Genomic DNA, 25,505 nt, shown 5'->3' on the forward strand with positions numbered 1-25,505 from the left:
ATTTTTATATTATATCAAGACATCCTTCAACGACTTGACATTCATTCTCTGTTGAACTTGTCTGCTAAATTACCAGACGGCAGTCGCTACTAGTCGTCTAGTGACTAGTCCAAGCACCTACTTGTATTTCCGGTTCTCCACTAAACAGGTTCATCTCCAACTTCCATGGCTAAAATCTCTTCTTTCCTCTTCGCTTTCTGCACTTCCATGGCTTCTTTTACTCTGCTTTCTGCATCTTTTATTTTGTACTATTATTATTATCTGAAGCAAGATTATTGGAAGTGCAATTCTATGATTTTAATTGTTATGTACTCCTGATGTTAGGTTTTCGTCGTTGATGCTGGTTGTTTTTCTTTTAAATTATGCGTTTTTGTGTTTTACGAATTAGAATTGCAATTATGTTGCGAAATTGAGGTTAATGTTTACTAATAGAGAAATAAATTAAGGTGGAGAATGAAAAAGAACTAAAGGATTAGGGTTTTGTGATACTTTTGGACTCTGATCAAGTTAGGTTTTTCTGGCATAAATTATACATCGGATTTGGGCCTGCCTTATTGCTCCCCTGAAAGAAAATGACTGTATGATGTTAGGCGATGCTAGCTTATGAGCAAAGTAGTGTGTGTTTTATCAGCACAGTGGTTCTTTCTCGTCCTCAGAGTCATCATATCACTAGATTGGGTTTTCAAGGATTTGAATCTAAATCTCAGTGGCGTATTTATCGTCTGTAAGTTAGAAGGGGCAAGTTTATCATACAAACAAAAATTACGGGGCCAAGATTTGAAATTTCAACCTTTAGTTCAAATATTGTACTCCTAACCACTAAGTCTGTGTAATGTCCTAAAAATTCCCCGGGGGTCTACTTTGGGCGGCTTAAAAGATCTGTCCTTGAATCCATTGCCCGCTTGTGAATCAGGACTGCATTGTAGAAAATCAATGCAGAAATGGCTTAGACTAAATCTTACCGTCGGCTTATGGACTCTTACTGTCTCACTGACGAACCAATTAGAAAAGCACAAAGTATTATTATGTTCAGGTCTCTATTTATACAAATTAGTATGTGCACATTTATATGTGATATGGGTCTAAATAGACACAGATGTGGGGCTGAATAGACACATATGTGGGGCCTTTTGGAGTGTTAATGCTATTCATTGCAAGATAAGTTAAATGTTATTTACCAATGGGTGACATCAAAGCTTTTGCGTTGTTATATTGTCTTTGTTGTATACAAATGGCTGAGCTTATTATCAGAAAATTCTCAAAAGAGAGATTATAAGTGGACTCATATGTCCCGTTTTTTATTTGATTGTGAGGGATGTAAATTTCTTGTAGATGACATCTCACTTTCGGTACATTCTTGCTGTTTTGGAGGGATGAGAAGGTCTTCATCTTTCCAGCACTAATATCTTCCGTTTAACTGAGTTATATATTTCTCTGCTTGATAAATCTAAAAGTTTCAACGTGATGTATTTAAATTTTTTGTTTTTGTAGCTCTTGGAAAAGAGGGTGTTTCCTCATTACATAAGATACTTCAGTTTCATGTCTCACTGGTTTTGTTTTAACTCTGACAGGTCCAAAAACTTTGATATGAATTCTTCTGAAAAGGATGAAATTCCAATGTTGTCTGTTAATCCTAAACAATTATCGGATGAGTATGAAGATTCCACATTTGATAAGTTTCCATCGTGGTCCAAAAGTGTCTCTATGTCTGCCCGTATGAGTTCTACAACATCTTGGCACGAAAGTAATTTTATAGGGCGTACTTCAAGAAATGAAAGACCTTCATACGTGCAAATGAGTGGTCCCTTATATGTTAAAAGCAAGCCAGAAAATTTTTATGATGCAAAACTTGAAGTCCCAGGACAACAGGATAAATTGTTATCGACTTACAAGCATCCTACAAATGATGGAATGAGCACAAGTGGATTGGTGCACAATACTCATAATGATAAAAATGAACATTTGCTGCGATCTGGTCAACTGGGAATGTGCAATGACCCATACTGTACAACTTGTCCGTCATATTACAATGATAGGCCTCCAAAAGGAAAAAGGGGGAAAATTTCTGATTTATATGATTCAAAGGTTAATTTTTCTTTTTGTGATAGAAGTATAATATAAGTATGATATAACAAACTTTACATTTTATAGAACATACTTTAGCTTTGGATATTGCATTTGATTCCCTTGATGTTTAATAACTTCAATACTTCCATCATTTCATGTGTTCTTAAGGGTTTGCTTATAATATGTACTTGTATAGCTTCCTACAATGTATGACATACCTTGCATCTTGGTAGTTCCATACAATCATGGCCTGAAATCTAAGTAACTCTTAATGAATCTCCTTAAGGCTGTATGTTTGGTTGTGTGTTTCAATGTTCTTGTTTTTCATCTGCTAATCATGTTAGTGTTTTCTAGCCATTGGTGATATTTCATGTGTTAATCATGTGTGCTTCATATTGATGTGAAATTACAAATGGTGTTTGCACTTTGCAATCAAGGGTCAATCGGAAAGAACCTTTTTCATTATTTTAAGTGTAAATTGCATGCATCGACTTGCTAACCTTGCCTAGGAGGAAGCTACTTAATGGAATAGGGGTCATTAGGAAGAACTATCTGCTTCTAGATTCAGATCGCTATGAAGTTTCATTAACAATTTTCATAACCTTAAATTAATGGGTGTTATGGTTGGATGTTTCTCATTCCAACTATGATCTAAGCATCATTTATAACCTTTTTTTACTCAAAATTATGGAACAAAATGTGGTGGATGATATTGTAGGAATTCTACAAAACAATGAACTGCATGTGTAACATCCATCCAATGCATACACTTAATAGTTCCTTGCATGTTTTCTTATATTGTTCTTTACTGTTTTTATTTTTTGGCTTTTTTGCAGTTTCACAATGATCTCTATGGAGATGCTAAAGGATGGGCAAAAAGATTATATTCTTTTTTGCTTTCATATGTCCCAGGAGTTATAAATCCACATGCTAAAGTTATTCAGAAATGGAACAGAGTTTTTGTCATCTCCCTCCTTATTGCAATTTTCGTTGATCCCTTGTTTTTCTTTGTGATATCCGTTTTAGAGGTAATCATCTCCTGTCTCGTAACCTCTCCTTTCGCTTTTGCCATATATTGGTGCATGAAAGTTAAAAACTAGTGTTGCTTACACTTGAGGCTTATAAGCACTTTAATGCATAGCTAAATGACGCATACTTAAAATTTTAGCATTCAAATCTTATTAGGGATACAATGTCTTACATTGTGCTTACTTCGAAAATTTGTTAATTGCTATATTACTCGGATTCGCCAATTTCGCCGCCTCACTGGTGTCCGGTATGAAGACCAGTATTGAAGATGTGTCCGATATGCCGGACCAAACATGATCACGGAATCTGAAAGGTTTTGATGACCGATTTTAGCTTTTAGGGAGCTTCATCCCACACAAGACCAAAATTTAAGCTAAAATTGGAAAGAAAAGATAAATAAAAATTTATACAACATATCCACTATTGATGATTAGAAGAGGTAAGAGAAGAGTAGTGCAGAAGAAGAAAGAAAAAACTTAAAGAAGGCTATAAAAAGTAGAAATGAGAAACTTTAGAGTTGTTATTAAAGAATTTTAGTCATCTAGATTTGCGTGTAAGGCTAACTTATGCATGCTGTCCCTTTTTTCAAATTTTTTTACTTTGCTTTTCGTGTATGGAAGACATCATTTAATTTCTTTTCAGTATAAGACTTTAATGTAAGTTATTGTTGCTTTAGTCCTTGGTTTTGGATGTATGATTATTTGAAATTGTGTTTTATTATCTAATTAGTCAATAGTAAGGTTATTAATAGTTGTAACTTGATGATTAGATTATAGGAAATATTATAGTAGCTATTTTAATAATATTAAATAGTTATAAAGGACAAAAGCTCTAAAAATTACTTTGTTTAATTTTTATTTGAGAAATAATTTTATTTGAGATATTTTTTGTCTTTCCGTATCTCTGTAACCGTATCCAATACTAGGACGGTGTCCCCATATCTTAAATATTCAAAGGTGACTACCGGATACTAGGATTTGTACCTGTATTCGATACTCATACCCGAGTCTAGGTAACATAGGTTAATTGTTACTCACTTGATATGATACTTTGCGAACTTCTCCCATTATAATTTTGTTTCCTGTGTGAAACTTGCTACCTCTAATCACCTTTGCTTTGATTTGCCTGATTACTACCATGATCTCATATTCAGCTATATTAAACACCTCCAACTAATTTGATTAAATTTCTTTACTATTTTGGAATTAGGTTTATCTTATAAATGTTTCGAATTTTTTCCCCACCTATATAAGGATTAGGATTAGGATTTCAATCTTTGTAGATTGTAAAAATATAATAGTTCTCCTGAGAACTTGTGAGATGTATGTCCTCCCTTTTGATTCAATTTTGGTTCCTTGTTTGATCTGCTGGATCAAATTTTTTAGTTTAGGTATCGTCTTTTCTATTTAATCACCCCAGATATTGGAAATTTGATTGACTATATTACAGAGTAACCGGTGTATTATGCTAATTCTACATTTCAAGGAAAACTAGGTTTCGCTTGGCTGTTTCTGGTAATGATCTGCCAGAGCTCAAGCTGCATGCAACATTTAGCTTGATGATATAGCAAGAATAAAGCTGCCTGATATTTTACTCTTCTTTATTTTATATGTCTTGTATTTTCTGTGAGAACAGAGTTACATTTAGGTGGGTTTTCTCAGCACATAGGAGGTGTGACTATTATGGACATGTAGAGGATTTAGACGCCTTGTAGAGAGTTTTCTCTTTGGTGTACTATTATGGACATGTAGAAAATTTAGACGTCTTGTGTGTAGTATGGTACAAGAGTTTATTGTAATCTTATTTTTAAATTTTGATCTTGTGATACCATTATGAAATTTATGGTTATTTAATATCTGCTCATTTACAGGATTCAAAGTGCATAGTCATGGACTGGGCCATGTCAATCACAATGGTAGTTTTCAGAAGCTTAACTGACTTCATTTACGTTTTCCATATTTTTCTTCAGGTACCTTGTTCATTTTCCTTAAAATTTATTGAAAATTCTCTAATAGTGTACAAATATTGTTTGTACTTTTCTTAGGGCTAGTATGTAACATGTAGTAATTCTGATGAGATTTCTTTATGTTTGGCTTTCGGTTAAGCTTCATCAAGGAAAATGACTTGGTATTTTCTGACAACCTGTTCATCAAAGTATGAAGCTGCTAATTCAAAACTCAAAACTCAAATATATATGCCTTTGCAGTTTCGGCTTCCTCATTATTAGCCATGAAAAAAATAATGCAAGACTAGTTGAATGATTTCTTTAGAGCTGAGTGTTCTCTCATAATTATTTTTCCTTTTTCGGGGTTAAAAATGTATTGTTTTTATATGATTACAGAAGTAGTGTCCTATCTTTCTGCACTGGAGAAGATTCTAGAATTCACAAAACAGTTCAAGGCTTCAAGCAATAAGCATGGTGACATTTGAACAAGGAAAAGGAGGATATCTTAGTTTTCCTTTTGTTTCAATCCCAATTCCCAACAAACTTGATGTCACCAAAAATCTCCAACAGGCGACAAAAGCTACAAAACATAAACCATAAAATTCTACCACTGGCAAGTATAACAGGATCAAATAATACCCGGCTGAATGTCCAAAGACAAGCTGACAAAAGCTCCAAATAAAAAACACAGCATTGGTACCTTTGAAAATTCAGCACAAAATCCTCTACCACTGTCTAAAATTTTTAATTAATCCAAATTGCTTGGAAGATAGGATGAATTTGATTTATGTGATTTTTGTAGGCTGGATGTTTTGTTCTCCCTTTTTGTTTTTTTTTTGACTACATGATATGATGTTTTGACTTAAAGTTTTCTAAAGAAAGTTGATCATTCTATATTGATAAAACTCTGACGGGGTATAGTTTGATCTTCAATCACAGTTCAGGCTGGCTTATATTGCTCCTGAATCCAGGGTGGTTGGTGCTGGAGTCTTGGTTGATGAGCCTAGAAAAATTACCCTTCATTACCTTAAAGGATTTTTTCTGATTGACTTTTTCGCCGCACTGCCGATTCCTCAAGTAAGGTTTTATCCTTGCATGCTTTGTTACAAGTACTTATAATTGAAGTCTTTGTCCTTGTCAAGTGAAATCATAAACTTAAGAGTCATTCAGTATTATTATTTTTCTGTTTTGGTTTAACATTTAAAAGAAATAAAGTGCAACTTGTTACAAGTTTTGTCCAACTTATGAGAGTCAAAACCAGATATTCCTTAATTCAAAGTACTTGTTGTATCTCTCATGGTTTGGCTTACGGTAACCTCGATCTGTCTGCTTTCTCTTTCTCTCTTTCCTCCCAAAGTCCTCTCTATATCATTATGCATTTGCTTTCTCATTAATTGGTGGGGGGTTGATCATGGCAGATTTGATTGAATTTCTCGTGACTTCTTTTTCTTCTACTCTTCATTCGCTCTTTTTTTTCTTCTTCCTCTTTCTCTTTTCCTCTCTCATTCCTGTTATTAATTTTCTGAAGTAGTTGAGAACATAGTGCAAAAACTATGAAAAATTATTGATTTTGGGCTCTTTTGAGCAATTTTCATGTTTTCAGCAGATACTCGCCTTTAAAATAACCACATGGCTCCCGTTACCGCATCACCACTTCTTCACCGCAATCCGGATTGTTGCCATATTTTGACACTATGGTTGAGAATGACAGAGTAACTTATGTTTCTTAAAAGTAGAAACTATTTCTAGGAAAACATTTTTTAGAACTAGATTTTTTGGCCTTATATTTCTAAATTGTGTTTCGAAAACAAACAATTTTGAGTGTTTAGCCTTTTCCTTTTCCACTTTTCCACATTATAAAATTATTATTTTTTGATTAATATGATTAAAAAAATCTATAGCTTAGAGTTTTTTTTTATAAAGAAAAACTTCATTAGAGTAAAAGATTGATACAAAACATAGGATAAGGAATCCCACTGGAATAACATCTAATTACAATAAAATCTTCCAACTGCTTCTACATTAATCATTAATACCAAATCTCCTAATCAAAGCATTGGCCTTAACCCATAGGGTTGCTAAATATTTAGCCTTATCCCAAACTACATCTAATCCAAGCAAACTATCATTGAAAATGCGCCTATTCCTTTCTGACCATACTGCCCAAAGTGTGGCTAAGATGCAACAGTGCCATAAAGTCTTGTGTTCCTTCTTCTTTCCAAAGCCACAAGAGTTAATCTAAAGGAGATCCCTAATACTTGCAAGCTCAATCCAAGATTCACCAATGATATAATCAAATTAACCCACATCTTATTTGTAGAATTACAATGTCGAAAAAGATGGTTGTTATCCTTCTTATCCCTCAAACATATGATACACCGTTGTGGGTAAAGAGAGTTATAATGAAGTCTTTTTTTGGAGATTTTCCATAGTATCTAGTTTTCCCAATTCCCATAACCACAAGCCAAAGAAAAAGCTCTAACCTTGCAGGGAGTTTTGGCCTTTCAAATAAACTTTGGCCAAGGGAACAGTCGGTGGATTTGAAGGAGGAAAAATAAGAAGGGAATAGAATAAGGCACATGAAAAGGAAAAATAAGGTACACTTTAAAGTTGAATTTCAATACAAGTCTTTAATAAGATGTCAATTAAAAGCTCTTATAAATATTGAAGGAAGCTTTAGAAAGATAATTCTACTCGAAATTGAAGGAAAAAGTTACTTAAATTGTATCACAAACAAAATAATTTCTAGCTTGTCTTCGTGTATGAATAAGCTTGAATCCCCAAAAATCGGATGAAAGCCCCTTAGAGAGGGTAAATTTTGAATTTTCATTTTATGTTTCAATTCCTTAATTAGGATGTTTCACTTGGTGTATCACAACTTGTATTTTGTTGTATATGTTTAAGATCTTGTTTTAACTTGCATACTTTTTACCTCACTTGCAGATCATCATATTGTTTGTTCTTCCAAAATCCCTAGGTTCATCTGGTGCAAATTATGCAAAGAATCTCCTTCGTTTTGCCATTCTTGTTCAATATGTACCAAGATTGATTAGGTTTCTCCCATTGTTGATTGGGCAATCATCCATTGGCCTCATATTTGAATCAGCATGGGCAAATTTTATTATTAATCTCCTCACATTTGTTTTATCCGGGCATGCGGTGGGCTCATGTTGGTATCTTTTTGGTTTACAGGTACATGATTCTTTAATAAAGTTTTATGGCTATTCGTTTTTTATTTCATTCTAAATGAATTTTGCTTGTTGATTTCACCAATGATTGCATTTCAGATCATGTGTATTTAATCCTTTTAGAAAGGAAAGGGTGTACAAGTAACTTGTTTCAAGTATTTTGCTCCTATTTAAATTTTGTTTCTCGAACCCCTAAAAGGGCATTGTACTTATAAATTATTTCCTAATATGAATGTTACTCATAGTTTTCTTTTCGTATTTTAGTTAAGACTTAAAAAATTATGGCCTCAAGCTTATTACTACATTCAACTTTCTTTTAGCTCTTTTTGAACCACTTATACTGTAAGGATATGTTAATTTGTGTGGGGGGGGGGGGGGGGGATTGAATTTAAGAACAAAGAATTCCCTCTTTTTCATTGTTTGGTTAGGAGCTGATTAAGAGAGGTAATAAGTAGAAAAGGAGTTTCCTATCCCATGTAAATCATTTTCCTCTCAATTGGGTTGAGTTTCTACACTTATCTTCTTTTTGTCATTGGTAGCTTGATTCTACTTTGAGAACCCTATCAAATGTCCTTATGCTTGTCGAACACCTATATGATTTGACCAAGGTAGTCTCATTAAGGTTATCCCTCCATCATTTTTTGAGATCATTAGCCCAAAGTCATCTCCTTATGGTTATACCTTTTTGCTCATTAGTCAAAAGTCAACATCCTCATGCTTGTCACCAAAATACTTTTATGATCTAACCTAGGTGGTCTCGTGAAGATTGTTACTAGAATACTTTAGTCTCAAGTCATCTATTCATGGTCATCTCTCAAACACCTTCATGATTCGACCAAGGTATTCACTTAAGATCATCCTACTCATGGTCGTCCATGTTATGATTTAACCATCTTGATCAATTGAAGGACGTCACTAGGCTCGCAAGAATTTTCTTAGGGTCGTCACTTGGACATCTTTATTATCTACCTGATGGTCTCATCATGGTCTTTGGCACTTACGGGCTCATAAGCCTAAAGTTTTCACGTGACCCATCTTTTTACTTTCTCAACGTAAGCGATCCCTGGACGACATAAACTTTTTTCTTTTCTCCTTAATTAAATGACATTGAGTTTGGCCATTATGGCTTTTTTCCTGTCTCGAATTTTAGGAATTTATGAGCTCCGTTAGCATCGGCTATCATGCTCCAGAATTTTCGAGCATAACGTAAAAATGCTTTTTCAGTAATTCATAACTCATAAGTGCAAAATACTCCCACTATCACCGCATTGCAATCGTATTGTATAAGATTTTGAGATTGGTGTTGCTTATCGAAAGAACCACTAATCCATTTTGCTAACATTATCGTATTGCGCTTGCAGCTGAGATTTAGATTCGCGTTATGGACGTCACTCTCCATCATCGTACTTTATTTGAAAAGTGACACTTTTCATGTTGTCTCTCCCCTGAATTTTTTGGAAACTAAAGCCCTAGATGTAAGTTGGTTAATTTCATGATAGTTGCCCTAATCCAGGAAAAAGAGCTAAATAACACCTTACAACACATCAAAAACACCATTGCGCAAATTGACCACTATCATTAAAAGTGGATCTATTTCCCTTTATGTGTGGGGCTAATGTTTGGAGCCTACAACTCAACTACCTTAATATTACCAAAGAACACTGAAGTTGCATGGAAATTCCTACAGATACCCACCATGTAATAATTTTATGGTAACCAACTACCTAACATTATGAGTACATTCAATTTAGTCTTTATCTCTCTACATAACTACCAAGTCTTTGAAAGGGGTGTTTCAGGAGAAACCCTACCTCTCACGTTGTATTTTATAGGTTGAAAGTACCTAGTCGTTGCTTCTTTTACATGCATTTAATTCTCTTTCTTTCTTTATTTACATGAATTCATTGACTAGGCTCGTCTTATTTTGCAAGCTTAGCAACCATGATAAAAAAGTAACGATCACAAAACGACATTTGGGATTAATTCCACTGCGGTAATCTATAAAATCCTATACAATACGGTGATGTGGGCTCAACCATGTTATCAAATCAAAGGATAATTCAGACATTTCCCATTTACAAATTTGCCTTGATCATAGAACCATGTTGAATTTAATAGTGGACTATTGGCCATGACAATAAATTAATGGTATGTGTTGGATATATGGACATATTTTTGAAAGCCTTGTAGGAAAAATCATATTTATAATCTACATCTATCATAATAAACCAAAAACCATTGAAGGATTTGTCTCTCCCAGAGTTCCTATGATTGAATATTAAATAACTATGTCAAGTAAGCAGTATAATATTTGGGTGTTATTGATCATTATAATTTCATTGGTAATGACAATTTGATTTTACCCCTTATCTTAAGCTGTGGTATAAAAAATCTAGATTTAGTTTATTATAATTCTTATTTTTTTTTTTTTTTTTTTTACAATTCTACGTACTTATGGATTTTCCAAGCATGATTGTATGGCCACAACCTTACCTAAATCTTTGTAATGGAAAATTGGCAATGCCTTAGTTTTAATTTCATGATTACTACTTAGACTCTATATTAACTAAATTTTTGAAGAATCGTTCGAAAATTTTACATTTTCTGATTATTTCTTTTCTTCCACTTTTTACAGAGAGTGAATCAATGTCTGCGAGATGCTTGTCGGTATTCTAAAATTGATTCTTGTATGAACTTTATTGATTGTGGGTATTCGCAACCACTACAACATTCCAGAGCTATTGGGTGGGAGGTCTGGACAAAGAATAAAAATGCTACCCAATGTTTTATACCAGAAAGTTATTTTGATTATGGGATCTATAAAAAGGCAGTGAACCTTGTCACAATAGATAGTTTTGTGAAGAGATATATATATTCCTTGTTTTGGGGATTCCAGGTAATTCTTTTCTAAATGTGTATTATTCACAGCTTTTTTTTGTCCATGACAATGGAAGATGAAATTTTAGGGCTTCCTAAATCTCTATGTACATGTTTGGTTGTCTTGGATTTGCCAATAAAAGCTAAAGAAATCGTGTAAACAAATAAATAAGATGCAACTGATGGTAGGATTGGTCCTAAAGAAGTTAGGTGCACGATGCCTTAATTGTCAATCCAAAAATAGTAGGATTGCAAATTTACAAAAAGTTTATCTGATATATAAACTTGAAAGTCTACTCAAAATATATTTTAATACTTCCTGCATTTGTGTTTCATCTTGGTATTTAAATGTAACTCAATACTAAACATGATTAGTGTCTAAGCTTGAGTTTAAGCTCTCGATTCTTCTTGAGTTAAATGTGAAGAGTCTGAAGGTAAATGTTGATATGTTAGGTCTGTAGTGGATCTAGGTTGTCATTGCTGCTGGGAGATCAATGAGCACTTGTTTCTCTAGGATAATTAACATGATTATTTTGTTTAGGGCTTTAGGCACTTAATTTGCTAGGTTTGCTCTCTATTTACTTCTTTGTCTAGCATCCAATTTACTTCAGCATATATTCATTATTCACGCATACATTACTCTTATATTTGCATGTATATATGTTTATGTGTACTTACAGGTTGATGAACTTGCAAACTAATATCTTTTTAGTTGATTAACAACTTTGCCATTTGGTTAGACAAAGGAAGTTTACATATCCTAGAAACATTGAATATCAATGAAATGAGTTTCCTACATAGTAGTTAATGTTGTTTGATTATAGAAGGTTTTAATTACAAGTTCTTTTTTAAATTAGGAGCTTAATAAGCAATTATCCCGGCTTAATAAAAGTAGAAATTTTTAGGATGTATACGTAGCTTCCTAATTTTGGTGAACCCTAGCTTCCCAGTTTTCATTTTCTCATTTACTGTCTTGTTCCATTTTCTTATCAATCAAACAACCAAACATCTACTTTTGTGATACATCCACATAAATATTTTGCTCTATATAAGGAAATGCAATATGGAATAAGTAAAACAACTAATTGGATTGTAAAACTTTTCTGAGACTTATGAAACTGATGTGTGTTCTACCATGCAGCAAATTAGTACTTTGGCGGGCAATCAAGAACCAAGCTACTTTGTTTGGGAAGTTCTTTTTACAATGACTATAATTGGGGTTGGTCTCCTACTCTTCGCTTTACTGATTGGAAACATGCAGAACTTCTTGCAGTCTCTTGGTCGTAGGTACAAAATCTTGCAATATTCCCTTAGCTCTTTCAAAGCTCTTTTTTTCTTGCACCTAGACGTGTTAATTGTACACATGGAGCTATTCTTTAAAATGTAATTAATTATCGAAGAAATTTTTTTAAGATTCCCATTTATCATTCCACTTGCCACTTAGAAAATTTACATCTTGCAGTTTCTTGCTTATTGGATAGGATACACTATTTACCTTGATATGAAGGAAGACAAAAATTCTTAAAAAAGTTTAACAAAAACAAGGCATCAAGAAATGCAAGATAGTTCAGAGAGTAATGGGCCAGCAACACCGACAAATGAATTTACATAAGACCTCTAGCCATATTATTTTTATTTCCTCTTAACTTATCTTGTCTTAGATGCTTGTTTTTGGGTCTCTTTTATTAGTCAAATTTAGGCATGCGTGTTATTTGGGTCCAAATATTAGGTCTTTAAGACTATCATATTAAAAGATGGTTGAGGTGAGGTTCAAGGATGTAATTGTTCAGATGAATGTCTAGTATAATTCATATTGAAGATTTATTGTGGAAGCATGTATGTCATGCCTAAGGCACGTGATACAGAGTTGATTACTTATTAAAAGGAGAGGATGCAACAAAAAGAATGATGCAAATGCTACTAGATACATGGAAGCTACATAATTGAAAGGAATATTTTTTGTTATCAGTTTGCTAGGAGGAAAATAATGCATTGAATCTTGTGATGAAAGTTGTTATTTACCGTAGTATATATAGGGTTAGTTATGTAATGATGACATATGCTTAATTTGGAATTAAATACCTTTTGGGGGCTAGCAATGCTCGAAACTGTGCCGATCTTCTTTTTCTTATTCCTTCTTCTTTATAATTTTCTGCCATTTTTCTTTGTAAATTTTTCGTTGTTGCATTCTGGGAGTGAGGCTATTACAGTGTAGTAGCAATATTGCATTTAAGTTAAAGGATGTATTGCTCACAAGATAAAGGTTGTATTTGCAAGCTTTTAAGATTATCAGCTTTGTCTTGTTGGTAGTTTGCTCATGCTTGAGTTAAGGAATGCGTGTTGGTAGGACTGATCACTAATGTAATTATGATGTTCATTTTGGAGGTGCGGACGTGTAGGTGTGATCTGTAGCTCTTTTGATAACTGAAGTCTCCTTTTCTTTCCTCATGGAAAAGAGGTTATATTAATAACCAAGAGGAGGCCTGGTCATGTTTAACTAAACATTGCTCCATTTATCTTGTTTCTTTGAGCATGCACCTCATTATTTTCATGAAAGTTTGGTCTAAAGAAGAATCATGTTTTACTTCACAACCATCTCCCAACTAGCTATTTTTTTTCTAGCATCATCCCCAAATATGAAGTTGTTATGCAGGAGTCCTACTATAAGAATATGCTCAATTCAAGACTTGTTTTATTAAATCTTTTGATTTTAAAAATTTATCAATTCCACTTCATGAAATTTGTCATCAATATCTCAAGAAAGTCCAATAGTCAAAATATTCATCACTTGAGAATGTTCGTATAATAGCATTTTTCTTTTTGTGTGTTATCTTGTTTTTCTTCATCTCTAAATCTTTATCGCAAAAGATGGTGCCAACTTTTCTTTGTGGATGTGATAACTTTGTAACTAAGTGTTACCCTAACTATTGTGACCTTCCGTTATTTGGTCCTTAGGTGCTACAAATTATTAGAGCAACTTGTTACTATGGCTCATTCCAATGTTCACTTATCTTGCAAGGGTAAGATCTAAGATTCCCATCGAGATCAGCTTGCAAGTGCAACAAGGAATGATAATACTTTTGAGTTTGAGATTTAAGAGAAGTGATAATATGATCCATATCAATTAGATGAATCTACATTTTAAAGAAGCTCATTTGTGAAAAATTCCACAGTCAGTTGTGTTTGTTGTAAAGTAGTTACCTTTTGGGAAATTTTTGGGGTGTGTATGAGTAAAGATAGGGTGCGCTAGAAAAGGCTTGTGTTGGTCTTTGGGGAAGTCTATAACCTTTCTAAGTCATTATCAAGCACTTGATGTTTGGGGTGTTATCGTAGTCAACAAGCGCTCGGTGTTCAAGATACTATATCTTCATTTACTTCATTGTATCTTCATCTTCATCCCTCTTGCTTCTTTCTTTCTCTTCCTTCCTTTATCATTTCGTGTCATAGGTCTATTTTTCTTATACATGTATTTTCTTTTTCTTTCCCATAAACATGATTTTCCTGAATCTTTCTAACTTTTCGTCTTTTTCTCTATTTCTTTGATTTTCTTTGTTTTGATATTTTCTATTATTTTCATTCTCTTGTTAATTAAAATCCTTTCCATATAATTTTAAAAAAAATATTTTTCGGATTTGTTTTTAAGATTTTCACTGTTTGACATGTGGTTTTCTTTTAGAACATTTTACTTGTGTTTGTAAAGTTTGAAGTTCAAAACTTAATAAATTTTTAAAATGGGCTTTTCCATATTCAAAAAGAGATTTCAAATTATTTTGCTTTGATATATTATAATCGCTATTCAGTTAGGATATTTTTGTTATATTTTTAGACATAGAGGTCATAAAAGATTATTATTAGAGGCATTGAACTTTAGGTTGAATTGACACACATAAAGAGGTAAATTTTTCGTTTACCCTGAATCTTATTAGAATTCTTTTGTGCTATAGCCTATATGTATAAGCTTTATATTAGAATAGGTTATATTTCGAGGATAAATGATCATTATTGTTGTTGATATTAAATTGTAACTATTATCACTGAACTATAACTAGTATATATTATTTATTACTCACTCGATCTCAGCACAAGTGTCCTCTTTACGTTTGCTCAAATTTTAAGAAGATAAGTTGAGGAATGGGGCACTTTTGGTGAAATGACTCAATAAGTAAATAAGACACTTCTGTTGCGATTTATGGAGCATTATAATTGAGGCTATTATTGGTGATTAGAATTTATAATCGAATGACATGAGGAATGACAATGAGTATTATTGTACTTTTATGATGGATTGCAATGATTGTGATAAGAAATATAATTTGTACTATTATTTTAGAAAAATGACTTAGTGATGTGGGATCTATCCTAGCATCCTTTGATTTAAACCATAAAAACGCAACGATTTCATTTTAAAGACTTAATTTAACTTGGAGAGCGTTATTTAACATTAACGAAAACAAAACAAATCAATCAATTTAAATCATCCAACTTGATTGTAAGGATTAAGTTTAATTATCACAATTCAAACGTAAAAGGTTTACCAATTAAATAAACGAAGTCTACATTATTCTAGGTAGTTATGATAATGCTTCCTAACTCGAGTTCCCCTAAAATGAACTATAATAAAATGAAGAGAAACAAGAGACAAAGCTCTATAAACCGAGTGATTCAACTACAGCTCATAAAAATAAAAAAAATTAATATTTTAAAGTTGTAAAATTCATCTTTTGTTTAGCAACGCACATAGATATAAGCAAGCAATGATTTATTTATTAATTATAATTAACCATCAAATAATAAGGTTTATTTTATTTGGAGAGGAATACCATTGTGAATCCTTATATTCGTGTTTAACAAAGGTTTATTTTGTAAATATCAGCAAGCCTAGTTCAACAAAGGTCGTCATTATAATAATTGATAATGACCAATCATAAAGTCCCACACACCAGTTCTTCTTGTATCACAACAAATAGAAGGAATAGACTGAGTTGTAGCATTGTGTAAGAGAATAAAAATATGTTGTTGTTAGCTTCTAACATGCATACAAGCTACTTCCCCTCTTTAATTATTACTCTTTAAATGAATAATAGATTCATTATGCTATGAGAGTCAAAGAATAAATAAATTTCACATTATAGAACGAGACATTATCATTTCATATGATTAATTGGCCCAATGACATTAGTCTTAATCTTATCACTCGATGATATTTTATCTCTATTGAAATGAGAGCTAATATCGATAAGGTTCGAAGTACCTTGATGAACGATAACGAATTTCAATGACTTAATGTTTGAAAGAAAATAAAATGAAAAATTGACATAATGATTTAAGGAGGTTCACCCAATGATGGCTATGTCCTCCGTGGTGTGTAGTGTCTTGTTTATACTATTTTAATGGAGTATAACACTCTTACAAATAAAGAATTACAATTGAGTAAGAGAATAACAAAGGCTATATGTTTAGGCTTGGGGTTTGTGTTTGATGTGTTTGGATGAACAAATGAGCTCCCTATTTATATGGGTGATTACACTAATCAACATTCAATACATTAAAACTATGAAGTTGAGTAAGGATCATCTAAAAAATATTAGTTTGTCGCTAGTTAATGACAATAATGTTTAGTTGGATTACTTTTACTGAAGTTGCCACTTAAGATTTTGAATTTTTGATTTGTATAATAATTTTATAATATTTAAATTTATATTTGTTAGTTTTGAATTTATTTTCTTAATATGCATGGTGTTAATACTCAGGGAGTATTAAACCAATAATTTTATCTACAATTTTTTAGAGTCTATAGATGCCTCTCAATTGTGAAGACTTGATATGGGACGCAACTTGGTCTAAAGTTTGGATATAGAATATAAACGAAAAATCGAACCTAGAAAATGTATATAAAAGATCAAGAAACATGGAACAATGAATTTTATCGAGTATATGGGATTAGAACTACCTCTAGTCTCTTGAATTCTCTCTCAATGTTTAGAATTATACAATATTTTGTAGTATGGAGGTGAATACTCATTATGATTTATAATATGTTGGAACCTTAGAAATAATCTCCTTCATTTAGAGGAGTCATGACTTAGAGAACAAGAAAAAAGATAATACAACCCCAAGATCTCTAAAGTTATATTACATAGATTATGATGCTTAATCCCATTAGTTTGCAAATTATTGGTCTCTGGGATTTGATTTCCTTTTTCATTCTTTATCTAACTTTTGAGCTGAAGTATATTGAATAGAAAACATGTCTATGCAGTAACACTCTGAAGTACAGTGAATAGATGAATAAAACAATGTGTATATTAAGACATAATTAGAATCCTTCTGTCCTTTGCTACTGTTAATGAATAGAGAATATGTCAATGCAATAACAAAGAGATACTATACTTATTAATGTTATTTTGACCTTTAGATAATGATTTATGCAGGAGGATGGAGATGTCATTTAGAAGGCGTGATGTTGAGCAATGGATGAGCCATCGTCGTTTGCCTCATGATTTAAAAAGGTATTCTTGATTGCTATCTACAGTTGGAGTCAAAACTTCATATTTGGAAAATGGTTCAATTTGTTTGTGTAAGAAGCTTTCCATAGAGTTATTGTTTTTTGTCTCAATAATATTGTTGCTTATTCCTTGATGAAGACAAATATTGGAATTCAAATCTAGTTTTCATTACTGGGCTCCCATTTTCTTAGCATGGGTAATTTGTTAGTGAATTTATGCATTGGGGTGTGGCTACGGAAAGATTTACTAAAGGTATACATGCTGCATTTGACATCCTATTGCTGAAGTGCCATTTTGAATGGTGAGCCTATGTAAGTAGCACAGCGCTCTTTCACACAAGCAGACGTAACGAGAAGCATTTTGCAGATGCTTGTTTGGTATCTCCCTGTCTTAAGAGTGACTTAAGCTATAATCCAGTTGTCTTACTAATTTAATGTTGTCTCTAAGATAATTGAACTTCATTTCCCATTTATTATTTTCATTGTGTGTGGTATTCGTATAAACATATACATGATTTCTCTACTGCAGGAAAGTCTTAGAAGCAGAACGTTACAGCTGGGCTGCTACTAGAGGCGTAAATGAGGAGTTATTAATGGAAAATCTTCCAGAGGATCTTCAAAGAGAAATAAGACGTCATCTTTTTAAATTTGTTGAAAATGTAAGGTATATCTTATCCTTTTGAAGCTGGAATAAATAATGATACTAATTAAGGTTGTATTTCTAAACTGTCTTTTTTTTAGCAATTATTATTGCCATATTTGATGTATGACATTTTTGTTGGCATACATAGTACTTTGATTTAATACTAGTTGAAGATTCCTATAATCCTATTTTTGTGAACTGCGATGGGAATGGAACAGTGTTACGTAGTTCACTACCTAATTTGTTGGATGAATTTGCAATTTACCACCTAGTATGTTATAAGTGCCCAATGTTTGTATGTTTTGGCTCAAAATTTCTTGGGCGTGAGAAAACATGGTAACACTGAAATGGGACAATCACTCGACATAATTGATGGAGAATGCGAGGTTGGATTTTAGAATACAATCATCTTTAGGGATGTTTTTGTGTTCTAAGTATTAGTTTTGGAGGATGTTGACAGATGGCATGTAGTAAGAGTTTTTTAAAGGCTGAACAGAAGTGACATGTGGGGAGTGGACTTAGAACTTGTACATAACAAAAATATTAATTTAATCTTTTCAAATTTTGGTCAACTTGTATATTGATATCCAAAATCTGAGTCAGTAGTATGTGACATCCTTTATCCCTTATCATTACGTTCTATGCTTGAACTGAATTATGTATTATTGTGTGTCAAGTGTCCACACATTTGATAAACAAAATCTGGAATTTTAGTTGTCAGTGTTGTTCTTGGAAAGTTTATAGAAGGAAAATGCAAATAAAAACCCTTTTTTTCTTAATAAATTCCCTTCCCCGAGGAGTACAAGCTAAGAAAGGGTCTAATTTTATGTTTTGAGGATTAAAGTGTGGTTTGTGAAGTATGCCTTTTTCAAATTTTTTTCTAAAACACTATTCCGCCGATGCTTATTTATAAAGTCATTTTTGAAGCATTCAAGGTTTGAGGTTTCGAATTTAAAAAGATAGGATATAAGTAGCTCGTTAGTCCCTGTGTTACTTCGATAAAATAGTGTATACAACTCAAATTTTAAGACAAATGAAGTAGTGTATACAACTTAAATTTTAAGACATAGGAACATGGCCTTCAAATTGAAGACCGGGTCATATGGAGAGTATCCTCATTCTGAAGAGTTTTGCTTGTAAGTTCAACAACAACTAGAACTATGCCAAAGCCTCAATCTCAAAATAATGGGTCGGCTATATGAACTAATAGATCGGACTATCAGTTCCCACATGGATTCTTCCTCTCCATTCTGTTTGATTTTCAACCATCTCAATTTGCAAATCTATATCCTTTATATTTTTTCCACTCGTGCCTTCGAGCCAATTTTGATCTTCCTCTTCTCTTTTTAAACCCCAAGTTCCTTTCTATTTTCTTCTTGCTCTTACCTAAATGTCTTAAATGATTCTCTTTCATCTTCTCTCAATATTTACGACTCCTAAAATTTTTGTCTTTGTTTTAAATCCTATTGCTCAATGCATATCTTCTTATCCATCTAAGTATTCACATTTCTGCTAGTCTCGCCTTCCTAAAATGGTCATTTCTAAAAGCCTAACATTTTGATTGATATAATAGCGTTGGTCTAATGGTCCTCCGAAAAATCTTGCCCTTTAACTTTAGGGGAACACCTCGATCACATAATATACTAGTAGTTGGTCTTTATTTTTTCCACATGTAGCAAAGGACCTAAGAAACTTTCAACTTATGAATCAGGTATAGAACCTATGGATGATGCTTGGTTACTGTTTCAGATCCGTTATATGTTTGTGCTTGTCTTTGTTGTTTTTGATGTTGAAACCATTTTTCTTTATCCATGGGTAATGAGTTTTGATATGTTGGGTGTATCCGTATTTAAGAAGCTTTGATTTTTGTGCTTATCCTAATTGTTGGTTTAGTTTATACATGGCGAAAATGAGCATCTAAATTGTCTTAATCCTCGAATATTCTGACAATAATTTAAAAAAGGAACTTAATTCTATAGGTCACATATAATATAAACCCAAGGTATTTGACGCATTCACTTGAAACAATTAATTTCTCTTTGCACTTTCTAGTGTCTTTGTCTAATGCTCACACCTACCCCCTGCCCAATACAACAACACTGAATATAGAAAGAAAACAGAATTAAGAGAAGAAGAAGAAGAGAAAGAAGAATTTCCAGAGATAGAATGCTTGTATATTTATGTAAACTAGGCAGAGTACCTAGCTCAACTCTTCGAGCGGTTGCGTAGCTCCTTAGTGATATTACACTCTATAGGAAAATACAAGCATGATGATACTAGCAAAATCTATACCTATATATAACTGAGCTCATAACAGAATAGCATGAATTCCCATCCCTATTTTTGTATAACCGAAATGTCAGAGTATAGCTCAACTGAAAATATTCCTTTTGCCAGGTGTACTTTTTAGCTTTTCATATTACCAACTTTTGCCTTTTGTAGGTAATAAGTGTGCGATTCTCTGGAATATTTCATTACACTTTGCTTATCTTAAATCTCTTTAGAGTGACACTTCACGTACGTCGTCTTACTTCAACTAAATTTAAACCCTCATGACTCCAACTCTTTTCTCCATCATTCTAACTTAGCATTTACCCTCTCCAAACCTTAAGCCACCTAGGTAGGAGCCATTTTGGTGCCATTGGGGTATTCATGCTGTAAGTTTGTGCATTTCTTCTGTATGAGAGTTGAAAGAAACACATAATCATGTATGCCAATTTGAGCTTTTTCTTGAAATTTAATTGCATATGTTGTAGAGTTAAATCCTTTATTGGGTTGTTCTCAAGTTATAAGGTTACAGTTACAAATGATGACATCTAACTTGCATTTACATTTCATCTGAGGTTATATGTCATTTTGCTATTGTAGGTGTAAGGTTATGATTAGGGAATAGTTCTCCTCCCTGCGTGTCATGTATACATGCAGACATGCAGTGCCTTTTAGCAGGTTTCCTCGTATACATGAATGGGTATTGTATATGGAGCGGGTCAATAACTGGAATATACTTGAAGTTGGTGTGTACTCAACTAATCATTAGAATCGGCCACCATATAATCAATAATCTTCTATTTAAGGAGAAAAGAAATCTCATATGTGCGAGTTGAAGGTCAAAATTCTGAATAAACTTTTAAGAATGGGGTCATTGTTAAGTAATGAAGATTGAACCTTGTCATAGTACATAATTTTCATTTGGTTGATGGATTTCCATTTAGATAGTTTCCTTGGTTATTGGGCTACGTTCCATAAGCATCATTAAAGCTCTTCTATTTCCTTTTCCTTTTAATCAGTACATCTTGTTATATTATTATCTTGTATTGTTTGGCTTTGGTTAAGTCAGATACTCTGAATGGATTTATGGATTTTTGTCGTTATGATAAGTGGGTCTATTAACTGTGTTGTATCTATATAAATAATGGATAGATGGATTTGTGAAGTGGGTCTCCAAGTAACAGATCTTTTGGGCTTTACATATCAGTTCAGCTTGTTGCTTTTTTGTCAATATTCTGCGACTGCTAGTGGTCCATAATTGTTTTTTATATACTTATACCGAATGATCTAACATCAATATGCATGAGCTTGCTGAATCCTTTATAAAGACAGATTCTACAAGATCTTTTATGCTGTACTTACTCTTCAGGTCCGTATTTTCACTCTAGTGGATGAGAAAGAGCCTATTTTGGATGCTGTTTATGAGAGGCTTAAACATAAAACATATATCAAAGACAGTGAAGTTTTATATCACGGAGGTTTGATAGATAAGATGGTATTTATTGTACGAGGAAAAATAGAAAGCGTTGGAGAGGATGGTATAGTAGTTCCCTTGTCTGAAGGAGAGGTGTGCGGTGAAGAACTACTTACATGGTGCCTTGAGCATTCTTCTGAAAACAAAGGTCAATTACTCTTCATTTTTTAGTTTTTTTTTTGTTGCCAATTGTTTAAAATATATGCTGTTTGATTCCATATCTGAGCCCATAGCTAGATTATTTTGCCTTTTTATTTCTAATCTATATTACCTGCTTTAAGTAACAAGTCAACCCCTCCCCTCTAAGATTATGGAAGTGTTTCTATTTTTCTTTTGATCTCAAGTTTGTATGTTGTGAATTTGGTTCCAAAATTAAGAAGATTTGTCTAACCCTTTGTCAGAATATATCAAAAATAATGCAAACTGCTACATTACTGTTGAATGCCCTCATACAGTTTGTTTACTCAGTTTTGCACTAGTTCAGGAAATATATCTAATGAACTTTTCTGGCTTCAGTACCTGCTTGTGACTTTTAAGAATCATTTCTATTGATGGAAATTTGTTCATACATTTGCCATTCATCGCTTTGTGAATCTTGTACTTTTTCATTAACTTCACTATTAGATGTTCGGAGATTTGCCTTCTGAGGAAGGCCACTATCATACTTTTACAGCCTATCTCTCTTGTCTGAGTCTTTTTATTTAAGACTTGAAGAATGATTAGTGATAAGTGAATTGAATTTTAAATTGCTTATGTTTCACAGATGGAAAGAAAGGTAAGATTCCCGGACAGAGATTATGGAGCAACAGGACTGCAAGATGTTTATCAAATGTCGAAGCATTTATACTTAGAGCTCGGGATCTTGAAGAAGTTACAAGTCTTTTTCCAAGAATACTGAGGAATCCTCGTATCCAAGGAGCTATAAGGTTTGTGAAAATTTGTGCTTGTATGTTGAGTATGTGATGGACAAAATCTCTCAAGTTCCTCAAGTTATAAATATGATCACTGGTGGCATGTAAATATGCTCATATATTTGGAAATTTCCCAGCATCTGACTTTACCCAATACGAATTACACTTGTTCATATTAAGAATTATGCTTTATTGAATGTAATTATAGTTGTTTATTAGGTTTAGGTTGATAATGAAGGCAGTCTGTGTTTACCTAGTTGGAAGTGTCATATATTAGAAAGTATTAGGCTACAGAGCAGTCCCTTTAGATCTGAAAAGATAAGGGAGAAAGTATGAAGTTCAACAAAATAACAATGGGCTTACAGGAAATGGTCCTTAGACTTTTCAAAATATCACATGTAAAACTGGTGTTTTATGGGGACTTGTATTCTATGTGTCCGATTTTCCTACTTGTTCAAGTACCTTATTCGTCAATGCTAAAAGTATTAGGACACAGTGTCACTTTCCATAATATGGACATAAGTATCATTTAGAAATTTAGATATTGCTACCTTGATGGCTTGTCAGTTTTTTACTTTAATTGCATGTTCTAGTAGTATATAGTTGTGGATAATAATGGTGATTTAGAGGTGTAATGAGGAATGCCGTTAGATATAGAAATCATATTATAAGTCTATAACCATCCACTACTGTGAAAAAGTCTCAGATTAAGAAAATGTTGTTGAGGAAAGGGGTACAAACTGCTTAGAGATAGTACCATAATTACTCAAACTAAGAAGATAATAGAAGCTGCACTTGAACAAGTTGTAATGATGGCCTTAATAACTACATTGTTCAATCATCCTGGCTAGATATGATGGACCTTTCTTCATTTTTGAATAAAAAGGTTCCAACATATGGAAACATATGTTGAGACTCAAGATTTTTGTTTCTGCTTGTTTACTGGTATCAAATTCAAACTTCTCAGGAGCATTTACACCATTAAGAGGCATAAGAGTGTCTTTGGATAAAGAAATAGAAAAGAAAGGTGGAATAAGTGAGAGAAAGGGAGGAAGGGGAAGAATTACTAGATTTCCGTCCAATTCCATATTCCTCCATCATTGGAGAAATAGGAAAGAAAGGAATGCTAATTTGCTAATCTCAACCAGGCTTCAACAATCAATTTAGTATTGCTCAAGCCAAGTAAATGTGCATTTGTAGAGGTGGGTAATTGAATTAATTTTGACCCAACCTGATAGAAACAAAGCTAAATTAACATGTCAACCTATTGTGCACAAATCCTCAAACACCATTACTCAAACTCGTCCCATTGACCCAAATGATCACCTCTATGTCTGGATGTCTGTGCTCTGTTGCCCCTCGATACTTGACATTATACTTTTGCAGTGTACATGAACCTTAATTTGAATGAATTGTGTTTTTCTAGTTTGGTGGTCTCCTGCTGTGGTTTTCCTAGTTATTTTAAAATTATTTTTAGCAGAATATACACCCTTCCTCCACTCCTCTCATTTACGTATTAAATGGCTATTGTCTGAAATTTAGTTAGGATCTGAACTATTAATTTTGGTTTACTTTATTTTATTATTTGGGAAATGTACTATCTCAGAGAAGTCACACAACTATTGCAAGGTCAGGGCCTCAAAGGACACAAGAGGTCTTTACTCACAAGGAAATGTAACAATTTAGACTAGAACATGGGAATTTTACATGGGTTGAAATCACAATAATGATCAACAAAGTTGCGGATGATATCCATCTCCAAAAACAATTTCGGGGCATATAGATCAAACTTTGAAACTCATGGTTAGGAATTGGGGGCTCTTACCACTTGATCCTCAGTTTGGCTTATGTAAGGTTTAAAGAGTGGATGACATTATACACTAATCCAATATATAATAATCATTATTTTTCAGGTTAAGAATTAAAGCATGGGTCAATCAAGTGCACTCTTTTCCATTGAACATATATTAACTTCATAGAAATAGGAGAGCTTCACTAGAGATACTCAACACCTTAAACTTCTATGATCTTACTGTAATACCTTCTTGTTTCAGGTATGAATCCCCATATTGGAGATGCCTTGCTGCTATGCGGATTCAAGTTGCCTGGAGATATAGAAAGAAGCGACTGAACCGCAAGGCAGTTTCATTTGTTTGAGAGGCACTCCCAAAAAGGGTCCTTTATGCGCACCGATCTGTTGGAGCTGAAAGGAATACCATCTGTAGATAAACGTGCACAGTTCTCTTGCAGATAAACAAAGCATTATGCACCTTGATACATGTAGCTCATAAGTAGTTCCATTTGAATAGGGTGACTTGTATTTTATTGTGGCTTGTGCTCCTTTGTAGGTGACAAAAAAATGAAAGACCAGAAAATTAGAAGAATAATACAGGTATATAATGATAACTTTATTGTAGGAAAATAATCCTTTAGTCTCGAGTAAAAACTTATTGTTTAAGAATAGAAAACAGAATGGATAACAAAAGGTATATAATCCTTTGTTCCTTGTGTTTACATTATGCAAATTAAAATGGAAGTTTTATAAATGTTGTCTAACAAACTCCAAAGGACATAGAGAGTAGCCCTATTGATATGCTA

At 33.1% G+C, this 25,505-nt stretch overlaps 1 protein-coding gene across 1 annotated transcript; it reads left to right on the top strand.

Annotated features, from left to right (window-relative positions):
• On the top strand, positions 1 to 25,453 carry LOC130815463 (probable cyclic nucleotide-gated ion channel 20, chloroplastic). Its single transcript, XM_057681946.1, has 13 exons — positions 1 to 148; positions 1,572 to 2,085; positions 2,904 to 3,095; positions 4,967 to 5,065; positions 5,981 to 6,118; positions 7,985 to 8,233; positions 10,865 to 11,125; positions 12,248 to 12,393; positions 17,538 to 17,615; positions 18,141 to 18,270; positions 21,892 to 22,144; positions 22,760 to 22,922; positions 24,962 to 25,453. Exons 2-13 carry the CDS (start codon positions 1,588 to 1,590, stop codon positions 25,062 to 25,064), a joined length of 2,310 nt encoding a protein of 769 aa, XP_057537929.1. The 5' UTR covers positions 1 to 148; positions 1,572 to 1,587; the 3' UTR covers positions 25,065 to 25,453.
• Positions 25,454 to 25,505: the final 52 nt, after the last annotated feature.

The sequence above is a fragment of the Amaranthus tricolor genome, chromosome 6, assembly GCF_026212465.1.
Source record: "Amaranthus tricolor cultivar Red isolate AtriRed21 chromosome 6, ASM2621246v1, whole genome shotgun sequence".
In the NCBI taxonomy this organism is placed as follows: Eukaryota; Viridiplantae; Streptophyta; class Magnoliopsida; order Caryophyllales; family Amaranthaceae; genus Amaranthus; species Amaranthus tricolor.

What these genes read in the sequence shown, in the direction of transcription:
- LOC130815463 (XM_057681946.1), top strand. Translation starts at nt 1,588, where the DNA reads ATGAATTCTTCTGAAAAGGATGAAATTCCAATGTTGTCTGTTAATCCT. An exon ending in CTGATTTATATGATTCAAAG is followed by an intron (nt 2,086 to 2,903) that starts GTTAATTTTTCT and finishes GCTTTTTTGCAG; the next exon opens with TTTCACAATGATCTCTATGG. An exon ending in TTTTTAAATTTGTTGAAAAT is followed by an intron (nt 18,271 to 21,891) that starts GTAAGGTATATC and finishes CTTACTCTTCAG; the next exon opens with GTCCGTATTTTCACTCTAGT.